Here is a 23,097-nt window from a genome sequence, read left to right as displayed (position 1 = left end):
TATGTTTCAGTGGCCTTTTGTGCCTGGATTTAGTAAAATAAACATTCACGAGAGGGGAAAGTTCTATCTGACTTTGGATGACAGATTTGAAATGTTGGTACAGCATGAGATCTTAGGAAGAAACAGACCCTGGAGAGTTTGTGTGTCAGAAGGTCAGGCTCCCTGGCCTTCCTTTAAAAATCCTCAGCCCTTCACTCCCTCTTTTTTTCTGCCTATTTCTGTGCTATGAGATTATGTAAGAGAAAGTGCTTTGAAAGAAACAGTATGCTAAATGAGTATGAAGTCACATTATCATCAATCATAATTTTTCACTAATTCTACAGAGCATCTACTAGGAATGAGGAGCATTTCTCCTATGAAATGAAATGAATGTAACCTCTAAATAGACAATGAATGAACCCAGAGCTGGGGGCTGTTGATGTAACATTTGGGGAAAGCAGAAGGAGAAGGGGAAATGAGTTGAATCATAGAATCTCAAGAGTGTTGGCACCCAAGGAGGCTTTAGAAAATATCTTCTACAAACTCCCTCATTTTAGAAATCAGGGACTTGTAGATCTTGTTGTGATCTACAAATCAAGGTCACATATTAACTTGGGCTATTGACATGACTTCTTCTTGTTATTATATTTAATATCATAATATCATGCATGGAAATTTTTCTTTTCTTGTTTTATAGTTAAGTTTAAAATGAATAAAAAAATTTCCACCCCAAAACCCAACCACATAGGTTCAAAACAGATAGCAAAAATTGTATTGCTCCTCCAGGGTGAGGAAGACCTTCCATCTCCCTGAAGAAGAAAACCTTACAGAAGGTCTGGCTTTATCAGTCCCTATATACTCCTTGACTCTGCTGACAACAGGCCATAAAAGTTAATTGTCAAGATTCATGTGTGACCCTGCTGTTTCTCTTATCTAGGTAGGGCTACTCTGAACACCCTTATCTTCTTATGAACAAACATGTTTGGTATGTGTGTGTGTGTGCTCAGGTGGATTTGTTTGCAGTGCTGATAGAGGAAGAAATGATGCTAGCATTCTCTCTGTTCTGTGGTATTGGAGCAGAAAAAGAGGTCTTATTCAGCTATTTAATGAGATTCGGGCTTTTAATGTGTTCCCTTCCTTTCTTTTCTGTATATGGAATTCATATAATGTTAGTTAAAGGAAATACTCCTCATTCTTAGTAGGTGCTTTTTGGAATTAGTGAAAAATTGTGATTGATGATAATGGGACCTCATACTCATTGAGCATATTGTTTCTTTTAAAGCACTTTCTCTTACATAATCTCAATAGCATAGGAATAGACAGAAAGAAGAGGGAGTGAAGGCCTGAGGATTTTTATAGGAAAGCCAGGGAACCTGGCCTCCTGACACACAAATCCTCCAGGGTATGTTTCTTCCTAAGATCTCATGCTGACCACATTCCAAATCTGTTACCAAAGTCAGAGAGAATTTTTCCCCTCTCTTGAAAATTTATTTTATTAAATCTAGGCACAAAGACCACTGAAACATACAAAAGTAAGCACTCTGCTATGAGCAAAAATAATTCAAACTACTGGTACTTCTCTCTCTTAACTTAACACCTCCCAACCAGCCACCCAGCAGGCAGATAAGGAAGAGGTTTCTGGTTACTCAATCAAGACCTATTTATGATAGGAAGTCCATAGAGCTACTGCTAACTTTATAAAGAGTACTGGAGAGGGCCTTGGAATATAGAACGTCAGAGTTAGAAGGAATCATAGAACAAAGAACATGGACCATTATGAGAAGGTTGTCCCTTATACCTGGAAAGCACGATCACAATCTTTCCTTATTTGTGTTTATTAAATTCCTCTTTTTCTTTCTAGACTGAGCTTTAGTTGCTAAAGTCCCTAAAGTCTTTCTTGATTCTCTGTCTCTCTCTCTCTGCATCCCCCCCTTCCCAAGCAGAAAATATTATTTCCTTTTTCATTTTCATCAATTGCAGATTTAGAGTTAGATGGGGATCTTAAAGACTGTAGAGTCCAGCTCCTCATTTTCATTTTATTTTACTTGAGATTATATATTTTGTTCTCAATAAACAAGCATTCTTTTCTTTCCTTTTTTTTCTCACTGGGAAAAAAATAAAAGAAAAACAAAAACCCTTGTAACAAATATGCATAGTTAAGCAAAATAAATTCCTCTATTAGCCATGTCCAAAAATGTGTGTCTCATTTTGCATATTTAGCATATTACGATTCTGTCAGGAAATGGGTAACATCCTTCATTATTGGTTCTCTTGGAATCATGTTTGGTCATTGTGTTTGCCAGAATTCTTAAGTCTTTCAAAGTTATTTGTTTTTATGAAGTTCTTTCACTCCATATCAGTTTATATGACACTTCCTAGGTTCCTCTGGAACTGTACCCTTCATTATTTCTAATGACACAATAATAACATAATATATCATACAGCTATATGTTGAGCACCCCTTCAGTTTTTGCCACCTCAAAAAGAACTGCTATCAACATTTTTGTACATAAAAGTCCTTTTCTTCTTTTTTTGATGCATAGATCTAGTGGTTTTATTGCTGACCCCAAGGAGTACATGTAATTTTTTTATGATTATATTATAATATTTTCCCCACATACGTGGGAAAATAGTTTTCAACATTCTACTTTGTAAAACCTTGTATTCCAAATTTTTCCCTCTACCTCCCCCTTTTCCTCTCTCCAAGACAGCAAGCAATCCAATAAAGGCTAAATAACACACATAATTTAACAACTTTTGGAGCACAAAGAAACTTTTGGCTCAGGGTTTAAGAATCTTGCTCAGAGTCATGCAGAGCATATAGTAGGACTAGAGTATTCTTTTAAGTATGTTTACAAGGCCTCTTTACTCTGCCATACCCTATGTCTTGTGTATAGTATTCATTTATATATTCTTCAGTTAGGAGTTATTAACTCCTGTACTAATACATAGTAGAGACTATGAACTTTTAAAAATCTGTGTTCCCAGTTTAGGAGTACATGTTTAATATGTGACTGTTGAATTGAGTTACTTACACATGATCTAGTCCAATCTTTCATTATTATAGATGATAAAACTAAACCTCAAATAGTTGAAGGATTTGCCCAAAGATATTGATGGTAGAATCTGACTAGGTGATGCTATAGTGCATAGAGCCTGGGCCTGAAGTCAGACTCATTTTCCTGAGTTCAAATCCAGTCTCAGACTTATTAGCTGTGAGATCCTGGGCAGATCATTTCATCCTGTTTGCCTCATCTGTAAAATGAGCCAGTAAAGGAAATGGCCAACCGTTTTAGTATCTTTGCCAAGAAAATCCCAAATAGGATCATGAAGAATCAGATATGACTGAAAAATGACTGACATACACTTGCTGGGTTGAGAAGGAATGATCAGTATAATTTCAATAGAAGATGAGGTTCATTCATTTCTGCTTTGGATTGGGGAGGAAAATGACAGATTCAGTCACTAGTGGTTAGGACCACATACTTTGAGGTTCATTTTTCATCTGCTCACTTGATCTCATGCTTAATGATGTAGAAGCCTGAGGGTATTCCCTCAGCTTAAAGGGTTTCACTTAGAGTCAGGTAAAATTGGGTTCAAATACAGTCTCAGATACTGTGTGACTCTTTCTGAATTTGGGAGAGGTACCAGTCCATTCAAATTTGTACCAAACACTACCAGCTACAGGAGGAGCCAGTATACTGTGCAAAACTTATGTACTTTCAGGTTCAGTTTTTGGAAAAAAGTCATTTAAGCCCTGTTAGTCTCACTTTCCCTATGTGTAAAAAGGAGGTATATATTTTAATGAAATCTCTGTCAACTGGTTATTCTGAGGAACATGAAATCCTTTGTGCAAAAGATATGACAAACCTTAAAGCAGCATATAAATATGAGTTGCTATTTTTTATTAATTATTATTGTTATTATTAATCTTGTCCTCATCCTTTGCAATGATGTTTAGACTGAAATGGGTCTTGGATATCACTCTCCTGGTATTCTTTTACATTTACTATTTTATGAAGGATATTTAGGAGATAAAATAACTGATTTTTATAGTTGGTAAACTATTTTTTATAAGTGTTTGGGACAAAAAGACCTACCCAAAATGACTACTACAGAGATCACTCATAGAAAGCAGAATTATTTATCAGAATCTTGAGAAGTGGATCCCATCCACTATGAGCAAAATTTCACAGCAGGATAGGGCCAGAGCCTTGAAAATGCTTACAGCTTTTATACATTTCAGACAAAGAACCTCCAACATCGCACTCTCTATATGTTGTGATTGGTCACGTAAGTCTACTGTTCCCCTAGTTGGTCAGTGGAATGCAGTAGACAAGGTGATATACAGCTTCTTTGGCCATGTAATCCCTTTGTTGGACAATGGAATCTAATCCAGGCCTTATCTAAAATCACAGGACTCCGGAGAAGCCAAAACTGAGGCCTATGAGGCTTGATCTACTTTAGAATCTGTGAGTTCTTTACCTTTTCCCACACATAAGTTATTAATAGAAATAGCTAAGTGGCCTAGAGGATAGAATACTAGACCAGGAATCAGGAAGTTGTTGTTTAGTCATGTCTGACTCTTTGTGAACTCATTTTACAGATGAGGAAACTGTGGTAAACAGAGTTAAGTGACTTATTCAGGGTCATGCAACTAATAAATGTTGAAGGTCAGATTTGATTTCAGATCTTAATGTACCTTCACTGTACCACCTAGCTGCCTCTAATTTGCAGGAAGAACTAAATCTAGCTCCATCCTCAGATTAGCTTTGTGGGTAAATCAAACTTCTGTCTGCTTCTATCTATTTATAAAATGAAGATAATTATAATAAAGACCAACCTCCCAGGGTTGTTATAAAGTGAAATATTTGTAAAGTATTTTGCAAACCTTAAAACACCTTAAAAATGCAAGTTATTATTATTGTTACTATTGATTAATAATATAATGATAATAGGTATGTCTCTAGTATGAGGAAAATGGTTTAAAAGTGAACAAATTTGTAAGTTGGGGAACTCTATTTTGAAAAAGTAGCTTTTTCCCAGAAGACTTTGGAAATTAGTGCATTCAATCTAGGGAACATTAAAAACTGTACACAGCCCAAAATTAGGATCACAGGGTCTGCAGGAGAGAAAACAAGGTTAGGGTCTGGGGAGAAGGGGGTGGGAGGGAGGAGGAGAACAGGACCTGAACTCTTTTTTGTTGTTGTTGTTGCTGAGGCATTTGGGGTTAAGGAACTTGCCCAGGGTCACATAGCTAGGAAATCAGACCTTATTCTTTACAGTGACTTTTGAGTTGGTACATATGGTGAGACTAGTCTTTAAGACCTCTTACTTAAATGAATATTTTGAGGTTCTGGAATGAATAAGATTTAGGACTTTGGCTTTTTTGTGCTGTTGACATTAAGAGTCAGAATGATCATGGGAAAATAATGTCTTTTCTCATTGCCAAAGAAAGCCCTATTAGAAAAATATGTATCTTGAATTTATGGGTTTTGTTAAGAGAATGAGAAGATATGTTTTAATAAAGAACAAAATTTGCATGATATAATGGAAAGGCCTTAGCTTCACCCAAGTCTGGATTTCCCTCTTGACTCTGCATCTTACTATTTATGTGACCTTGAACATCTGATTGAACTTCTTCTCCAGGTTTCAGTTTCTTCATTTGTTAAAAAAATAAAAAATAAAAAATAAAAAGTAAATAAAATGAAATATGTGGGTGTAACTTCCAGGCCTAACTTTATATGAGTTTCTGGCAACATGTTACTTAACCTTTGGTTTCTCTTGGCTAAATATGGAACCAAACATGTTGTAAGCATTTTAAATTGAACTTCAGAGATAGCAACCACTGTGGTCATAGGCTTTACTGGTTGCAGTGATAGATTCCATTAATGACACTCCTGTATGAGTAACACCAAGGAATTTACTCTTGCCCTATCCCAGTCCTATGAGGAAATCTGTGACCTTGCATTACTAATATCATATGTGGGAATCAGTCAGATGTCCTTTGGACCTCAGTGTTTTAAAATTATGGGGATAGACCAGATGACTCTAAATCTAAAACTCCTAATTCCTTTTTTAAAAAATAATAGTAGCAAAAAAATAATAATAATAGCTTTTTCTTTTTCAAAATACATGCAAAGATTCACCCTTGTAAAACCTTGTATCCCAAATTTTTCTCCTTCTCTTCCCTCCACTCCCTCCTCTAGACAATATAGATTAAAAATGTAAAATTCTTCTAAATATATTTCCACATTTATCATGCTGCACAAGTAAAATCGGATCAAAAGAGGAAAAAAAGAGAAAGAAAAAGAAAGCAAGCAAACAACAACAACCAAAAAAAATGAGACTACTATGTTGCGATCCACATTCCATTCCATGGTCCTCTCTACATGCAGATGGCCCTCTCCATCACAAGTCTATTGGAATTGGCCTGAATCACCTCATTCCAGTTGCTCATCACATAATCTTATTGTTGCTGTGAAAAATGTTCTTTTGGTTCTACCATTTCATTAGTTATTAGTTCATGTAAATCTTTCCAGGTTTTTCTGAAATCAACCTGCTCCTTATTTTTTATAGAACAGTAATATCCCATTACATTCATATACTATAACTTATTCAGCCATTTTCCAATCAATTTCCAGTAGAACTCTTAATTCCTGTTTCTGCTTAGTTTTCTACTTTGAGGCTATATCCATGAGAATTTCTAACTGTTTAGAATTTAGTCATGGGGATAATATCTAAGCTAGGCAGCTAGGTGTGTAGTGAATAGAATTTAAGGCCTAGAGTTCAGATCTGACCTCAGACATTGATTATCTAGTTGTGTGACCATGATCAAGTCATTTAACCTCACTAGCCTCAGTTTCCTCATTTGTAAAATGAATTGGAGTAAGAAATGACAAACTATTCCAGTACTTCTGCCAAGAAAACCCCAAATGAGTCATGAAGAATAGGACATGAATGAATAACACCAAAAAAGCTTGAGATTTTTTTGATCTCTAATGTATGGGCAAAATGAATGACATTCACACTCATTTTGGAATCATGCTCATTGTGATGTCTTAACCCAGGAGTGTTGGAATCTTTACAAACTGCTAACTCATTAGAGTTGATAGATTATTGATCTGATCTTACAAGATGTTTTGGGCCAGAACCTGAAACAAGGTACTAAGTAGAACTAACTGATACAATGCTTGTGTTTACACCTTTACTCATCAGAGTTCACAAGTATGGGAGATTCACAAAGTAAACTTTGTAACTTTGTGAATTCACACCTCCCTTGAAGCTCTTAGGGCCAGAGAGTACTATGGGAGAAAACCTATAATCTCTCTCTCTTGTATCCCACAATTCCTCCCTCTTGTATAAAAGAAACAGACAGAGGCTCTCAGTCAGATTTCAGCAGAATTACGCCAGAAGCCCTCTCTCCGAGGCAAGACAGATTCAACTTGGTGCTGGCTCTGGAGGCTGAAGAAAGCAGAGGCAGAAGCAAAGGACAAAGCGGCAAGAGCTCTTGGAGCCAAGCAGAGAGATAGGCCTCTAAGCTAACCGGACTATATTGGAGATAATAAAAGATCTGAACTTTTATCACCTGGCTGCATTTGGGGTAATTATTGATCTGAACTGATACTAAGGCTGCCTCCAGAAAACCTCCCCCGAGAAACCTTCCTCGAGAAACCTACCCTCTCCCCCAGAGAGAATCATCCATCTTATTATATATACTAAAGAAGAAAAAGATCACCACACAGGAGGAGATAAGTAAAAGTATTAGGCAGCATTGGAGACAGACAAATCAGTGTGCTCAGGAGCAGAGACTAGGCCATTGCAGTTTACTTATTTACTTAGTACTATTGAGTTAGTGTATGACCCCAGGAACTGTGGATGTGAAAAGAATTCAAGTTTTTTATGACTGGTCAAGTCTTAGCTGCTTGAAGGATTTCTCCATTTCATCCCATCTTGCCCCCATGGCCAGGCTGGAGGCACACATCCTCTATTTGAATCTTCCTGGGTGCAGGCCTTCTATTTGCCCTGGGCCTAAAGCCTCATTTCTGCATTCCAGAGGAGGCTGTCAGTTCAGCACAGTCATTTTCTCAGATAGCCTTTCATGCTTTACACTTAACAAGAGGTCTCTCAGAGGTCAAACAAGTCTAGCAGAGGTCTCTCCAAATCAAACAGGCCATTACCCCCTTCTTCTGGCTTGAGAACTGCCTTTAGCCTAGCCAGTTCATTATTGGATGCTTTCCTTCATTGTTTAAAGTACAAGAAAACCTCCTTGAATGTACTAGCCAGCAACTCCAGAGACCCACGCCTTCTTCTATGCTCCTTGGGAAAATGGATTTGGAGGGACTTAATAGCAAGCAGGAAATCGAAAACAGAAAGCTGGGAGATACTTTTTAGGAGGGAGAGAAGAAAAAAGAAAAAGGAGGAGGAAGAAAAGAAAAAAGGGGGGAGAGGGAGAGAAAGAGAAGTAGAGGCAGAGGGGGAAGAGAGAGAGAGAGAGAGAGAGAGAGAGAGAGAAAGAGAGAGAGAGAGAGAGAGAGAGAGAGAGAGAGAGAGAGAGAGAGAGAGGAGAAGGAGAAGGAGGAAGAAGGAGGAGGAGGAGGAGGAGCAGAAAAGAATAAAGAGGAAAAGATAGAGAAAGAGACAGAGAAACAGGAGAGACATAGTTCACATATTTTGGAATCTTTTTTCTTTATTTATTTATTTTTCCTAAACACACACACACAAAAAGTCCTTCTATGAGTAACTGATACAGGGATCACTGAGTGCGTTAGTAAGAATAAATGAGGATGAGTATACTATGGCAGGGAGTGTGGGAGATTTGGAAAGAATGACATGTATCCAGGGAAAATCAAGTAATTTGCTCTACTTACAAGACTCGTAGGTATGCCTGAAAGTGTAATAGAAAATTGGATTATGAAATATAGTTTGAAGATAGATTGTGAAGATAGTCTTGAAAAGCTAGTTGAAGAATTTCTATTCTATTTGATAGGCATAAAGAGCCTTGGAAGACTTTTAAAAATAGGGAGGAACATGATCAAAGATGTATTTGAAAAAGATAAATCTGGCTATGTTGGATGGAATAAATTGACAAGGGACCAATTAAATATGAGGCAGAAAGTTAGCGATATGTTGTCATAGTGCAGACAGAAGATAATTGAAGCTTAAATTGGGACTGAGGCAGTAAGCATGGAATGAAAGGGGGGAGAGGTATTTGTGTGATGTTGCCAAGAGCTTGGCATTGCATTGGATGTGGAGGGTGAGGAGAGAGGGAAGAGTAAAAGATGACAGAGGGGTTTTGAGTTTGGGTGACTGACTGGAAGAGAAACAGCAGTTGCCATGAATAGAAATAAGGAAATTAGGAGGAGCTGATGGGGGAGGGAAGAATGGGAAGGAAGAAATATTATTTAGTTTTTAGCACTGGTGTTTTTTATTTATTAAATAGCTATGAGATCTTGGGAAAGTAGTGTTAGTTTTCTAGTCCTTGGTAAAAAAATAATGATAATAACAGAATACAAGAAACATTTAATAATGCTTTGACTCTTACAAGTACTTTATCTTACTTAAAAAACAACAACAACCCTATAAGGTAGCTGCTATTGTGATTTCCTTTTTACAGATGAGAAAACTAAGGTTCAAAGACATTTTGACTTGGCTAACATGGCACAACTGGTAAATGTATAAGACAGGATTCAATCTCAAATCTTCATGATTCGAGGTCTAGGACTCTATCTCATAATAATATCTAGCATTTAGATAGCGCTTTAAGGTTTACAAAGCACTTTACAAATATTATTTTATTTTATATCTATAGTATCTCTTATAGGTAGTTGTTATTATCTCCATTTTACAAATGGGTCTAAGGTTATGTGACTTGCCTGGGATCACACAGCTAATAAAGTGTTTGAGCTTTGAAATCATGCTTAGTGCTCTATCTGCTGCTCCATCTAGGTGTACTGTATTACTCATGTTTAAGCCATGACCTCTGCTTTGGAGACTCTTAATGTAGTGGGTGTCCTTCAAGTTCAAGTCTTGGAATCTTGGAATCAACTGAGTTCCAGTCTTGACTTTTGACAGTGGAGACAGCTTTGAATATCTTTGAGCCCTCTTCTCCCTAAAACTTATCTAGGAAGAGTTGAAATATGCACTGATAGAAAAAAACTTTGTTACCAGGAGCTACTTATAAGATGAAATCATTGCTTTTTCACATATATTTCTTTCTTTCCATTATTGTGGAATGTGTTGTTTTCTTGGTTCTACTTACTTTGCCCCACCAATTCCTGTGATTCTTTTCAAGTTTCTATGAATTCTCAGTCTTCATTTTGTATAGCATGACAATAATCCATCACATTTATATGCCCCATATTGTTTCTCTGTTCTACTATCCATAGGTACCCACCTTGTTTCTACTTTCTTACCCACTACAAAACAGAGGACCTTTTCATCAGTGCTTATTATAGCATCAATTGATTTTCACAGGCAGCTTTTTTTCCTGCCATGTTCTAAATGTTGAGATTCATCTACATATTGGCTTAAGAATTCTTGCCTATCCATATAGGGAAGTAGTGTCTTTAAGATGGGATGTTTGGAGTTAATTTTGTTTCCTAAATGGAAAACATGCAGAAATCCTCCCTCCCCCCAAATTCTTCTGAATTCATGATCTATTTAATTTAATTTCTTCGTCTGTTGGATATAGGATCCATGGAGTTATCGCCAGGGATAGGCAAAGCCATTTTTGAATCCATAAGCAAATCTAGTTTCTGGAGACTGAACAAATAATGACTCACAATCATAGGTATTATTATCTCATATATATACAGATGCAACTGTGATTAATAAAATAGAAATCAATTTAAAAGCATGACTGCATTCATAGTAAATTCTGTCATTATATTTTCTTAGTCAAAGGATACCAATAATCATGCCATCCTGTGGGGGGGAAGGGGGTCCTTGAGATATTCTGACATTAAAAAGGGATCCTTATATTCAAAGTCTGAGAATAACTACCATTTAACTCTTTAAAATATTGCTTTGTGAGATCTCTTATACTGTTGTTTTATGCTGCCAATTCCTTGTCATATATGTGAATGTTTGGGTAGCAAAGTGGATAGAATGCTGGACTTAAGAGTCAATAAGATCTGTTTTCTGATCCTGCCTCAAGACACTTACTAGCTATGTGACTCTGGAAAAGTCATGCAACTTTTCTAAGACTGATTCCTCATTTACAAAATGTGATTAATAATAACATCTGCCTCATAGGATTATTATTATAAGGATCAAATTTGATAATGGGAAGGACTTTTAAACCTTAAAAAGCAATAAAATTGTGATATCATCATCATCACCATCATCATCTTTCTGCTTACACTGTGAACTCTTTGGGAGCAGGGACCATTAGGATTCCTTGTATCTTTTGCAATACCAAATGCTTATTATAGTAGGAGTTCATTGTGTCCTCATTGCATGAATGAATAAATGGGTCATAGAAGGAATTTAATAAGTCTCTGCTGAGTTAGCTAAATGAAGGAAGAAAAGAATATACCCATCTATTTCTTTGCTGAACTTAATGAAGGCTCTGCTTCTCGATATGTGAGGTATACCCCCAACAAGCCATCTAGCAAGGAAGAGGCTATGTGAGCAGGCAGGCTTCCCTTTTTCATAAATAGAGAACATGCCTTTTTCAACATGTCTCCCTCTTCTTTGGTGACCACTCTAAGTGAAGCAAGACATTTATTCTTTTCAAGTGAGTTTATACAAGCTGATTTTTCATTTCTTTCCTTTATTCTGAGTGGTAATGATAAAGATGAATGGCACAAGAAACAGCTGTAGGAAATGGAAGAAATTCAGGAAGGAGCTTCTTTTTTGTGTGTTTTGGTTAGTTCCTGAGTGAAGTGGGAGTGATAAATGTTCCTGGGGAAGAGAACACCAGGTTGATAGAAGCAGCCCGGTAAGTCCTAAGATACTACATCATTCTCACTTTCTAGTTATCCAGAATATGGAGGCTTCATTTTAAAAAATCATTGATATCTTTTACTTGTGTATCACCTCCGTTTCATTAAAGCATCCCATATAATAAAAAGTTAAATAAAAAGAAAAGGGAGAAAGCACTTCAGCAATCTAGCCCAACATGAGAATGTAAAAAGTTTTCCACCCAGAGTTCCTCTCCCCACCCTTACTTCCATCACCCTTGCCAAGAAGAAAAGGTCATACATTATCTCTTTTCTTCTTTAGGGCCACGCTTGATTATAATAATTACATAGGCATCAGCTTATAATTTTTAAAATTCTTTTTACCATATATATCATTTTGCCATTGTTTTTCTGGTCCTACATATTGCCCTTTGCATCATTTCAAACATCTTCCCATCTTTCTCTGAATTCTTTTCAATCATCTTTTCTGAGAACACAATAATCTCGTTACATTCATATGCCACAATAAATTTATACTTGCCAAGTCAGTGGCTATCTACTTTGTTTCCATTGCTTTGTTGCAACAAAAGGTGCCACTATGAATAATGTATTCAAGACTTCTTTTTCTTTCTTTGACCTCTTTGGTTCATATAACTAGTGGCAGGATCCCTGAGCCACAAAAGAATCAGCATTTTTGTTACTTTTTAATAAAAAAATATAATTCAGAATTACTATACAGAGTTGTTGAGCCAATTCACAGCCTAATGATTTTTTCCCCTATCTGGCCCTCTAATTCACTTGGATTCTGTTGGTTTTTCTGCAGATTATGATTGAGTTTTGTCCTGGTGGAGCAGTGGATGCCATCATGTTAGGTAAGTTGGGAGACTTAGGGAATACCTAGAGTTAGAATTCTCAAGGTACAAACCAGAAGAAACATATCAGCTACCTAGGGAGTTAGAATTCTTCCTCCTTTCTTCCTTTTCTCCCTTCCTCCTTCCCTCTTCTCTCTCTCCTTCCCTCCCCCCCCTCCTTTTTTCTTTCTTCCCAGGAAAGATTTATTTTTTGTTTACATTCTTGAACATACATCAAGTAATGTTAACTAATGATAATTTTTTTTTAGTATCTCCTATAAACTAGACACTGTGTGAAGTACCTTACAAAAATGATTGTATTGACCTGGGAGATAGGTAGTATTAATATCCCCATTTTACAAATTAGGAAAGTGTGTCAGATGGAGATTAAGTGATTTGTCCAGAGTCACACAGCTAGTAAATATCTCAGGTATGATTTAAACCCAATTTTTCCTGACTTCAAGACCATGGGTCTCTCATTGCTGTATTTTATTTGGGCAGAAAGGATCATGAAAACTATGTATGACTTACCTACTTCCCAGTTTGGAGGATAAAACAGTAGAAATTGTAGGGTTCTTTGAAAAATGATAATGCTCTTTTCAGATGCTAAGTGCTTTATTGTATATCAAGCCTTTACAAGGATGAGTCTTGTTATAGCTTAACCTTTTCTCATAAAAGGTAGGAAAACGATAGGTGGCTTATCCTCTCATTTTTATAATCGGCAGAGTAACCAAGGAAGCTAAATACTTGACCAGGATTATGGGATGAAGCATTGAAGAAACAGAATAAAGATGTGCCTCTCCCTTTCTCCCCCCCCCCCCCTTTTTCAGAGGACTGAACCTGATTCTCTGGATGGGGAGGATTAGGCTATGGGCTAGATCCAGGAAAGTAGCCTAAAGGGATTTGCAGTTGTAGGCTGAGAAGCCACACAAAGAGTAGGCTATATAAACAGTGATGCAGCAGCTACCAGTACTGACGGCAGCTAGGGATGCGGAAGGTGGGGAGCACTCCAAGATTGCCACCTAGGGAAGCAGTTTCCCAAACATGGACAGGGTGTTTTGTCTGCACCTTAGGAGAGAGTGGTGCTGATGCAGCACAAGGAATCAGGACTTAGAAGGGAGAAAGTTTTTTTAAATGTTTTATATAGAAGTTGGATAATAAAGCAACCTATCCTGAAAAGGTCAGAGATAAGGGAAAGAAATGGATGTTATGAGATAAATAAGAGCCTGTGTGATATAGTAGGGAGCACAAGATTTGAAATGTGAGGACCTGGGTTTGAAACTTGTACGTGCCAGATCCTACTTGGATGTCTTTTGACAAATCACTGTGTCTGGGCTTCTGTTTCCTCATCTGTAAAATGAGGGGATGAGTTGAAGTTGAACTCTAGTTCAACTTTATTGGAGACTTCCAGGGTTCCTGCCAACTCTGAATTATCTGTGTTTAGCAGAACTCTTCTTCGGTAGCAAAATGATGACTTTAATGATGATTGGATTAGCCATGTTCTACCATAATGCATCTGTCAATGTCTTTGTCTTTTGTAAGTAAAATTGAAGTCTTTTATTTTAACGTAATTCATTTCCACATGTATCCCTTTCCTTTCTCTTATTAAGAGAGTCTTCATCTATAACAAAGTATACACATACTTTTTACTTCTTTTATATATGGATATATAATACATATGAAATACTTATGTGTATATATGTGAGTGAGTGTGTGTGTGTGTGTGTGTGTGTGTGTGTGTGTATAACAAAACATCTTTTTTAACCACTGAATCCCAAATGAGAGACGAATTATAGATTTTCAGAAAAGGAAGATAGCCAGTGGACTGGAGCGATTAGAGAAGTTTCATAAGTGATGTGTGATGGAATTGGGGTCTTGAAGGATTGTTAGTGCTAGTAGCAATAATAATGTTTTTCATATTTTAGCTTACTAGAAAGAAGGGGGAAAATACATCCAATATAGTTTAGCAAGACCAAAGAACATATCAGCTGTATCTGAAAATATATGCAGTCTTCTATATCCATAACCCCTCATTTCTATAAAGAAGGAAGGGAGCAGATCTATTTTCTTATTTATTCTCTGGGCCAAGATTGGTCATGGTAATTATTATTTTTTAAATTTTCCAATAGTTTTTTTTCCAAATACACACAAAGATAGTTTGCAGCATTTACCTTTGCAAAACCTTGTGTTCCAAAATTTTCTCCCTCTCTCCTCCCCCCTCCCCAAGACAGCAAGTAATTGATGTAAGTTAAACATGTGCAATTCCTCTAAACATATTTTCATATTTTTCAGCTCATGGTAATTATATATATTCTCTTTCTTTTTTTTTTTTTTAATTTCTACTTGTCTTCTTGTGGTCATTGTGTATATGCCCTTGGTGGTGAATGCCTCAACTGCCACTGGATAGCAATTGGTTAGTTCATATACAGAGCCTGTCCTTTGAGAAAGATGGAAAATGCCTTCAGGTATCTGGATATGTGTTTAACTTGGCTAGAGGGAAAGTCCAATAGCCCAGAAGATCCACATATTTGGTCAACTGATGGTTCATTTAAAGCTGCCTAATCCTTTCTCTGTTGATTTTTGCCCACAGAGTTGGATAGAGGGCTCACAGAGCCTCAGATTCAAGTAATCTGCCGTCAGATGCTAGAGGCCCTCGCCTACCTACACAGTAAGAAGATCATCCATCGTGACCTGAAGGCTGGCAATGTGCTGATGACCTTGGATGGAGACATCAAGCTTGGTAAGGACTTCTACTCAACACAGTATAGCATGTTGGGTTAGGTGGGAGACATGAGGGAAATAAAACATGGAGGCCATTTGGGGCTCATTCAAATTGCTTCATGGCATTTCCCTGAGTTGCTTTCCTACTCTTGAAAGTACACTTGAAGTCTCCATTCTACCATTCCACTCTTGTCACTACATCCTCCCATAAATGTCCTTCCCCAGCCACTCTGGTTTCTTCATTGTCTTCCACATCTTCCACATTTCCCACCTCATCCTCCTATTCACTCTGTCTCACCTTAGAATGTCATTCTCTAAAGTTGATGCTAAACAGTACTGATTCATTGAAGGGAATACTGAATCAGAGGTTCTGGGTTCAAATCCCATCTATTATGCTCACAAACTGTGTGATCTTGTATATGTCATCCAATTTTGTTTGGCTTCCTTTTTATAATCTATAAAACTATCTTTCTGTTGTTCTTGGGTCATTCAGTCATGTCCAAGTCTTTGTGGGGCTTTTTTTTTTTTTTTTGATTAAAAACACTGGAGTGGTTTTCCATTTCTTTTTCCAAAAAACTATTTTTACAAATTAATTAATGGCTGCACAGGGAACAAGAAGGGGAGGATTTGAGTCAAAGTTGGACTAGATGATTCTTGACATCCCTTCCAGCCCTAGATCTATTATCCCATGATCTGAATTTGAATCCTGCCCTGTTGCTCACTAGCTTTGTGATCTTAGGCAGGTGAATAAACTAGTTTGAGCTTTAGTTTCCTCATCTATAAAATGGACATAATGGTTCCTGTCTTACCTAATCATGGAATTGTTAGGAAGCTCAAATGAGGCAATGGATATTTAAAGTTATTTGTAAGCCCAAATATGAAAGGCATTATTATTGTTGTTAGCACCAACAGTCCTTCAGGGCCCTCATCACGTCATATGTCATTTGTGAAATTTCTCTAATCACTCCCATCCACATGGCTGTCTTCCTTTTCTGAAAAATCCATAGCATGCCATTCATTTGGCATTCATTGATAAAATGATGCCAGAATGATACACATGTATAAATACACATATCCATCATATATATGTATATATAAAACAAGTAAAAAGTATGTGTATGTATTTATATATTTTATATACAAATATATTTTACATATTTTATATAAGTATTAACTTCTAAATTTCTACACACACTACACATATATGCATACAAATACCTACTTATATATCCTATCTCTCCTACTATAGACACTAAGCTCTGTAGGATGGAGATTGTAATTTTAATTTCTGCTTCTTTGTGTCTCCAGAGTGCTTAGCACACACCAGGCCCACAGTCGATATTTGTTGATCACTTGAAACTGAGTTTCTCTGGATAATCACATGGGTTTGAAGAAAAATATCAGCAGCTGAAAATAGGGCTGACCTGATCTTTTGTTTGATTTTTGAGCAGAAGATTTCCTGATACTGTTCATTGGACCTGCTTATTGAACTTGAGGGTTTTATAGGGGGCAATCCATTCTGACTAAGGACTAGCATGATACCAGCAGAGTTCTGTCTCCATAGTCATGTGACCTTAGGCAAAGCACTTCACAGAGTTTTCACTTTTTCATTTGTAAAATTAGATGATAGTATTATTTTTATATTTATATCACACCTACTATGTGCCTTTCATCAAATTATATGCTTTACAAATATTATCTCATTTGATCCTGAGAGGGCAAATGAGGAAACTGAGGCAAACAGAGGACTTGCCTGGGATAACACAACCAAAGTCTGAGCCTGGATTTAGACTCAGATCTTCCTCTTTTCACTCTCAGCCCTGTCTCTGCCAAACTACTTAGCTGTCTCTTTATTTGAATCAATAAATAGTAATTTATTAAGTATCATTTTTCCAAGTGCTTGAATAAAAAGCCAAAACAGAAGCTCTCAGGGTACTTATAATTGATTGGGGGAAATAATATGTACATACCAATACAAAAAAATAGCAAATAATTTCTTTTTTGAGGGAGAGGTAGTATTTGCAGCTCTATGTATCAGGGCACTTTTCAAGAAGGAGGAGATAGTCCCTGAACTAAATTTTGAAGAAAGCTGGATATTTTAAGAGCTGAATGCTGGAAGACAGGGCATTCCAGGCATGGAGGATACAGGCAAAGATATGGATACAGAATATAGATCCTTGTGTAGGAGGAATGGCAAGTAGGTCAGTTTGGATGGAATGTTGAGTATGTGAAGGGGAGTAATGGATGATAAGCCCAGAAAAATGAGCCTGAACTAGATTGTGATGGACTTTAAATGCCAGTTAGAAGAATTTGTAATTTATCCTGATGGAGCTACCAGAGCACATGGAGGAGGAAAAGGACATGGTCAACCTGTGCTTTAGGCTTCATGTATTGGAAACTATGTGGAGTCTGAACTGGGATGGGGAAGGACTTGAGCTACACAGACTTTTGCTCAATCCCAGGCAAGAAAATAGAAGGCCTTGAACTAGGGGAATGGTTGTATAAGTAGAGAGGAGGGAATAGGTGGGAAAGATGATGTGAAACTTTATTCTCTTCTCGATCTAGGTCCTCTCATGATCATATAGCCAGGAAAACATGGAACCAGAAAATGGAAAACAGTGACTCCCTTGAATTCTGGGGCATATCAGGATATGATTTGGGACTGAAGTAGGATAAGAATTCTAGAAGTGATGGGAAGAAGCAATGCCCTGGTACTGGACTTGCAGGGAAGTCAGAGCATAATTTAGGTTTGTTAAGATCCCATTGGGATTGAAGAAAGCTGTGTAGGAGCAGAACTGTATGGGCCAGGGCAGAGGAAGATATAGTGAACAGTTCCAGGAAATGGATCAATAAGAAACAATGATACTGTGTCCTAGGGAACAGGAACAACCTTTTGATAGTCTTAAAAAATAAAAATTGTTATATCTTTGGGAAAATGGAGCAAAATTCCATTATAATAGTTTGTTATTGCCTTCAATGAACATTGTCTACCATGACTATTATGTACTAGATACTAGGAATACCCAGACAAAAATGAAAAAGCTATTGCCCTCAGATAGTTTGCATTTTTATTATTTTCAAGACTGATGAATGTGTGTTTATATCAATGTGACTCTGCTCTGTAGAGAGACATATCTCAACTCTTTTTTTTAAAATAACTTTTTATTGACAGAACCCATGCCAGGGTAATTTTTTACAACATTATCCCTTGCACTCACTTCTGTTCCGATTTTTCCCCTCCCTTCATCTACCCCCTCCCCCAGATGGTAAGCAGTCCTATACATGTTAAATATGTCACAGTATATCTTAGATACAGAAGGTAGAAATAACCCAGGAAGAAAAACAAAAATGCAAACAGTTTACATTCATTTCCCAGTGTTCTTTCTTTGGGTGTAGCTGCTTCTGTCCATCATTGATCAATTGAAACTGGGTTAGATCTCTTTGTCAAAGAAATCCACTTCCATCAGAATACATCCTCATACAGTATCGTTGTTGAAGTATATAATGATCTCCTGGTTCTGCTCATTTCACTTAGCATCAGTTCATGTAAGTCTCTCCAAGCCTCTCTGTATTCATCCTGCTGGTCATTCCTTACAGAACAATAATATTCCATAACATTCATATACCACAATTTACCCAACCATTCTCCAATTGATGGGCATCTATTAATTTCTGGTTTCTAGCCACTACAAACAGGGCTGCCACAAACATTTTAGCACATATAGGTCCCTTTCCCTTCTTTAGTATCTCTTTAGGATAGAAGCCCAGAAGTAACACTGCTGGATCAAAGGGTATCACAGTTTGATAACTTTTTAGGCATAATTCCAGATTGCTCTCCAGAATGGTTGGATTCATTCACAACTCCACCAACAATGCATCAGTGTCCCAGTTTTCCCGCATCCCCTCCAACATTCATCATTATTTTTTCCTGTCATCGTAGCCAATCTAACAGGTGTGTAGTGGTATCTCAGAGTTGTCTTAATTTGCATTTCTCTGATCAATAGTGATTTGGAACATTCTTTTATATGAGTGGTGATAGTTTCAATTTCATCATGTGAAAATTGTCTGTTCATATCCTTTGACCATTTATCAATTGGAGAATGGCTTACATATCTCAATTCTTGAAGGTCTTCTTATCATTCTTGGCTCTCTCTTAGAAGTCTTACCCAAAGGAACCACCAAACTAACTGATGATTTTCCTTTGGACCTGTTGTCATTTTCTAGATATCAGTGGTAAACATGTATCCCATGTATCTCTATGTTTTCCTTCAAGCAATTTTTGGTATTGTGTGGTTTCTGATATACCATGGGTTATGTTGTCTGCCATATCTGTCAAAAACCAAATATATTTTGGGGAGGAAAAAACATATGAATGTGGAAAGATATTTAAGTATAAGATATATGAGAAATGCCAAACCTGTAGGACAGTGAATGTAAAGGAGTCTAAAAGAGATCACATCCAGAGAAAGTAGGATTTGAAATGGACTGTGTAAGATGGAATCGCTCATGAAGTGTGTTTGATTCTGTGTACTAAAAGTGACACTCTAAAATATTTAGCATGAGGTCCTTAATCTAAAGTGTCTCTTTTTTTCACCACTTTTTTTATCTCACTGAATAAACAGTATTATTACCGCAACACTAATAATACTGAACAGTAGCTGGAATTGTAAAAATCGATGGGTCTTCAACTTATTGTTTGCAACTCAAGGTCTACAAAAAGCATATATGCCTCTAAGATACAACAACAAGCATAATTAGGAACCTAGCAAAAACAAAGCACTTTACAGAATATAAGAGAAATGTCTGATTAGTCCACTTCTAATGAGCTTACAATCTAGTTAGAGCATGTGTTGAGGAAATGGCACTTGGACAGTTTTTTTCTCTTATCTTTGTATTCCAGCACTTAGCACAATAGTCTCACTGGGTAGGTCCTTAACAAATACTTTGCTGAATTGAATGGTAATTGAGTAGAGTTATCTAAGGGCCAAAATGTGTGATCTTTAAGAGCACCAGTGTGATTCAGGAATGGAGATGGGACCTAAAATTTTGACTACATGTAGGTAGATGATGAGTTTAAATCTTTTCTACAGATCTCTGAAGCTGTCTTTCCTTTTTTCCTTTTATGGCTTCATCCTGTCTATTGTATTGCAGGTTTTGCAGAAATCAAGTGAAGATTTCTTCATGCTTAATAGGAACTTAGAGATTTAGACTTAAGAGAAATTAAGATACTCTCCCCCCTGCTTTTTTTTAATCTTAAAAAATATAAGAATATACAAGGAGGTTGAGATTAAATTTTTAAATTACTTAGGTGTATTCAGTTGAGAAAATCAGGAAACCAACTAAGGAGGAAGAAAAGTTCACAGAAAGTTGAGTGTGTATGTATTTACATAATCACCCTTGTGTTCCCTGAGACCTGGTATGGGGATACCCATGGGAGTAGGGTTGTTGTTCTGTTTTTGAAAATCCTCTTTACTGTTGACATCTGTAATCTGTAGCTGGTCTTGGCAGCCAAGAGGACACAGGAGATTAAATGTCTGGCTCTTCCTGCCTTCCTGTGACAGCCTGTGGGGCCCCGAGGAGTTCCTTGTACATCCTTGTACAACTTAAACACTCAGAAAGAAATTGCTTCAGCAAAATTATCCTCCCAAGCAATTCCCCACCCTGATGCAGAGGACAGTAAGTGGGTCAGATTATTGGGGAATAATTAATGTGACCTTGGCAGCAAGCATGTGCTGATGTGAATACCCTTGCTGAAAAGGCCTTCTCTGATTCTAAAACATCTTTTGTGGAAAGTCAGTAGTCAAGAATGAAATGTGTAGCCTCTCCCTTGTGCTGAGTGCTATCTCTGCTTGGGTACTTCAGCTTCCCCTGTGATTCCCTGAATGGTTGTGAAGTGAACAAAGAGCTCCTACTCTTAGAGGAGGTGATTTGTTTATCAAGCATCCTCTGAAGCTGATCGAGAGGGAACAGCCCCTTCTTCTAGGGTCCAATAGGCTGGGAAGGGTACAGGGATATCACTCTATGGCTTACAGAGACTGAAAAAACATGGCTACCTCTTCTGGTGTATTGTTGGGAATGAAAGGAACAGGCCTCTCTGTCTTGGAAAGAATTTCACAGAAACTACTGTAATATTAGATTTCCCTTGTCTTCCAAAATTTTCATTTCCTACATCTCCCAGGGCTTCAAGGATCTTGACATTACTATTGATTCTCATGATTTATCTTTCTTTGGAGTAATTATTTGTCGTATCTGTTCAATTGTGTTCTGCTCTTCATGATCCTGTTTTGTTTTTTTTTTTGGTAAAGATACTGGAGTGTTTTACCACTTCCTTCTCCAGCTTATTTTATAGATAAGGAAACTGAGGCAAATAAGGTAAATGACTGCCCAAGGTCACACAACTACTATGTGTCTGAGGCTGGATTTGAACTCAGGAAGATGACTTGTCCTGACTCTGGGACTAATGCTCTATTCACTGTATCACATAGCCTAGTAGGTATTAGGAATATGTATATTTATTGATCAGTGAGCATTTGTTAAACTCCTTCTGTGTTCGAAGCACTGTTCTAGATAGATACTGGGACTACAGAGGCAAAAAATCAAAACAACCTCTACCCTAGGGAAGCTCATTTTCTCCTAGGTTCTATTAGATTGTTTGAATGGAGAAGTGAAAGTGGTAAGGCTTCCTAAGGATAAAGATCTGGAATTGATCTTACTTAACCTTTTTCGGAAAACTAAATTAAATGTACTTGAATACCCTCTTCTTGAGCAAGATTCTGTATTGCTGATTCCTGAGCTTTATGAAATGTTTGTTCACTCAGAGATTGATAAGATGTAGAGCTGGAAAGGACCTTAGAAGCAAGTAAACTAATTTCCTCATTTTACTTATGAGGAAGTTGAAGAAGATACATGCTAAGTGAGTAACTGGTGGGTTATATGAGTAGTAAATAGCAGAGGGATGATGTTTTTTGTTTTTTTTATTTATAATAGCTTTTTATTTTTCCAAATACATGCAAAGATAGTCTTCAGTATTCATCTTTGCAAAACCTTGTGTTTCAAAATTTTCTCCCTCCCTCCCCATTATCCTTCCTCTAAATAACAAGCAATCCAACATAGGTTAAATGTGTAATTCTTGTAAACACATTTCCACATTTTATTGTGCTGTGCAAGAAAAATCAAATCAAAAGGGGAAAAAATGAGAGAGAGAAAAAAAAAAGCAAGCAAACAAACAAACCAAAAAGGTGAAAAATTATGCTGTGATCCACACTCAGTCTCCATAGTCCTCTCTTTGGATGTGGATGGCTCTTTCCATCACCTCATTGTTGAAAAGAGCCAAGTAGAGGGAGGATTTTTTTATTCTAAGTTTTCTAATTCTGCAATCTAGCATTATTTTCATGATAGCTTTTTAACTTTCTTTTTCTTCTTTCTCTCTTCCTTCCTCTCCTCTCTTATCCATTCATTCAACAAACCTTTATTAAGTTTTCATTTTGTATTATAAGCAAAGGATAAATGAGACCTGGCTCTTTCTGGCATGAAGCTTATCTTTGTTGCTATAGTTGAGTCTCTTTGTGACCCCATTTGGGCTTTTCTGGCAAAGATACTAGAGTGGTTTGCCATTTCCTTTTCCAGTTCATTTGACAGAT

The 23,097-nt window shown here is 37.0% G+C and overlaps 1 protein-coding gene across 1 annotated transcript in view; it reads left to right on the top strand.

The window, feature by feature from the left end:
- STK10 (serine/threonine kinase 10) overlaps nt 1-23,097 on the top strand; it is a 138,500-nt gene that overhangs the window by 45,177 nt on the left and 70,226 nt on the right. Inside the window, exons 3-4 of the mRNA XM_051978902.1 lie at nt 12,709-12,757; nt 15,327-15,476. Of these exons, the coding sequence (XP_051834862.1) occupies nt 12,709-12,757; nt 15,327-15,476 (199 nt within the window). The remainder of the gene's footprint in view (nt 1-12,708; nt 12,758-15,326; nt 15,477-23,097) is intronic.

Source organism: Antechinus flavipes, chromosome 2 (genome assembly GCF_016432865.1).
Source record: "Antechinus flavipes isolate AdamAnt ecotype Samford, QLD, Australia chromosome 2, AdamAnt_v2, whole genome shotgun sequence".
Lineage (NCBI taxonomy): Eukaryota > Metazoa > Chordata > Mammalia > Dasyuromorphia > Dasyuridae > Antechinus > Antechinus flavipes.
This window is presented reverse-complemented; position numbering and strand designations above follow the sequence as displayed.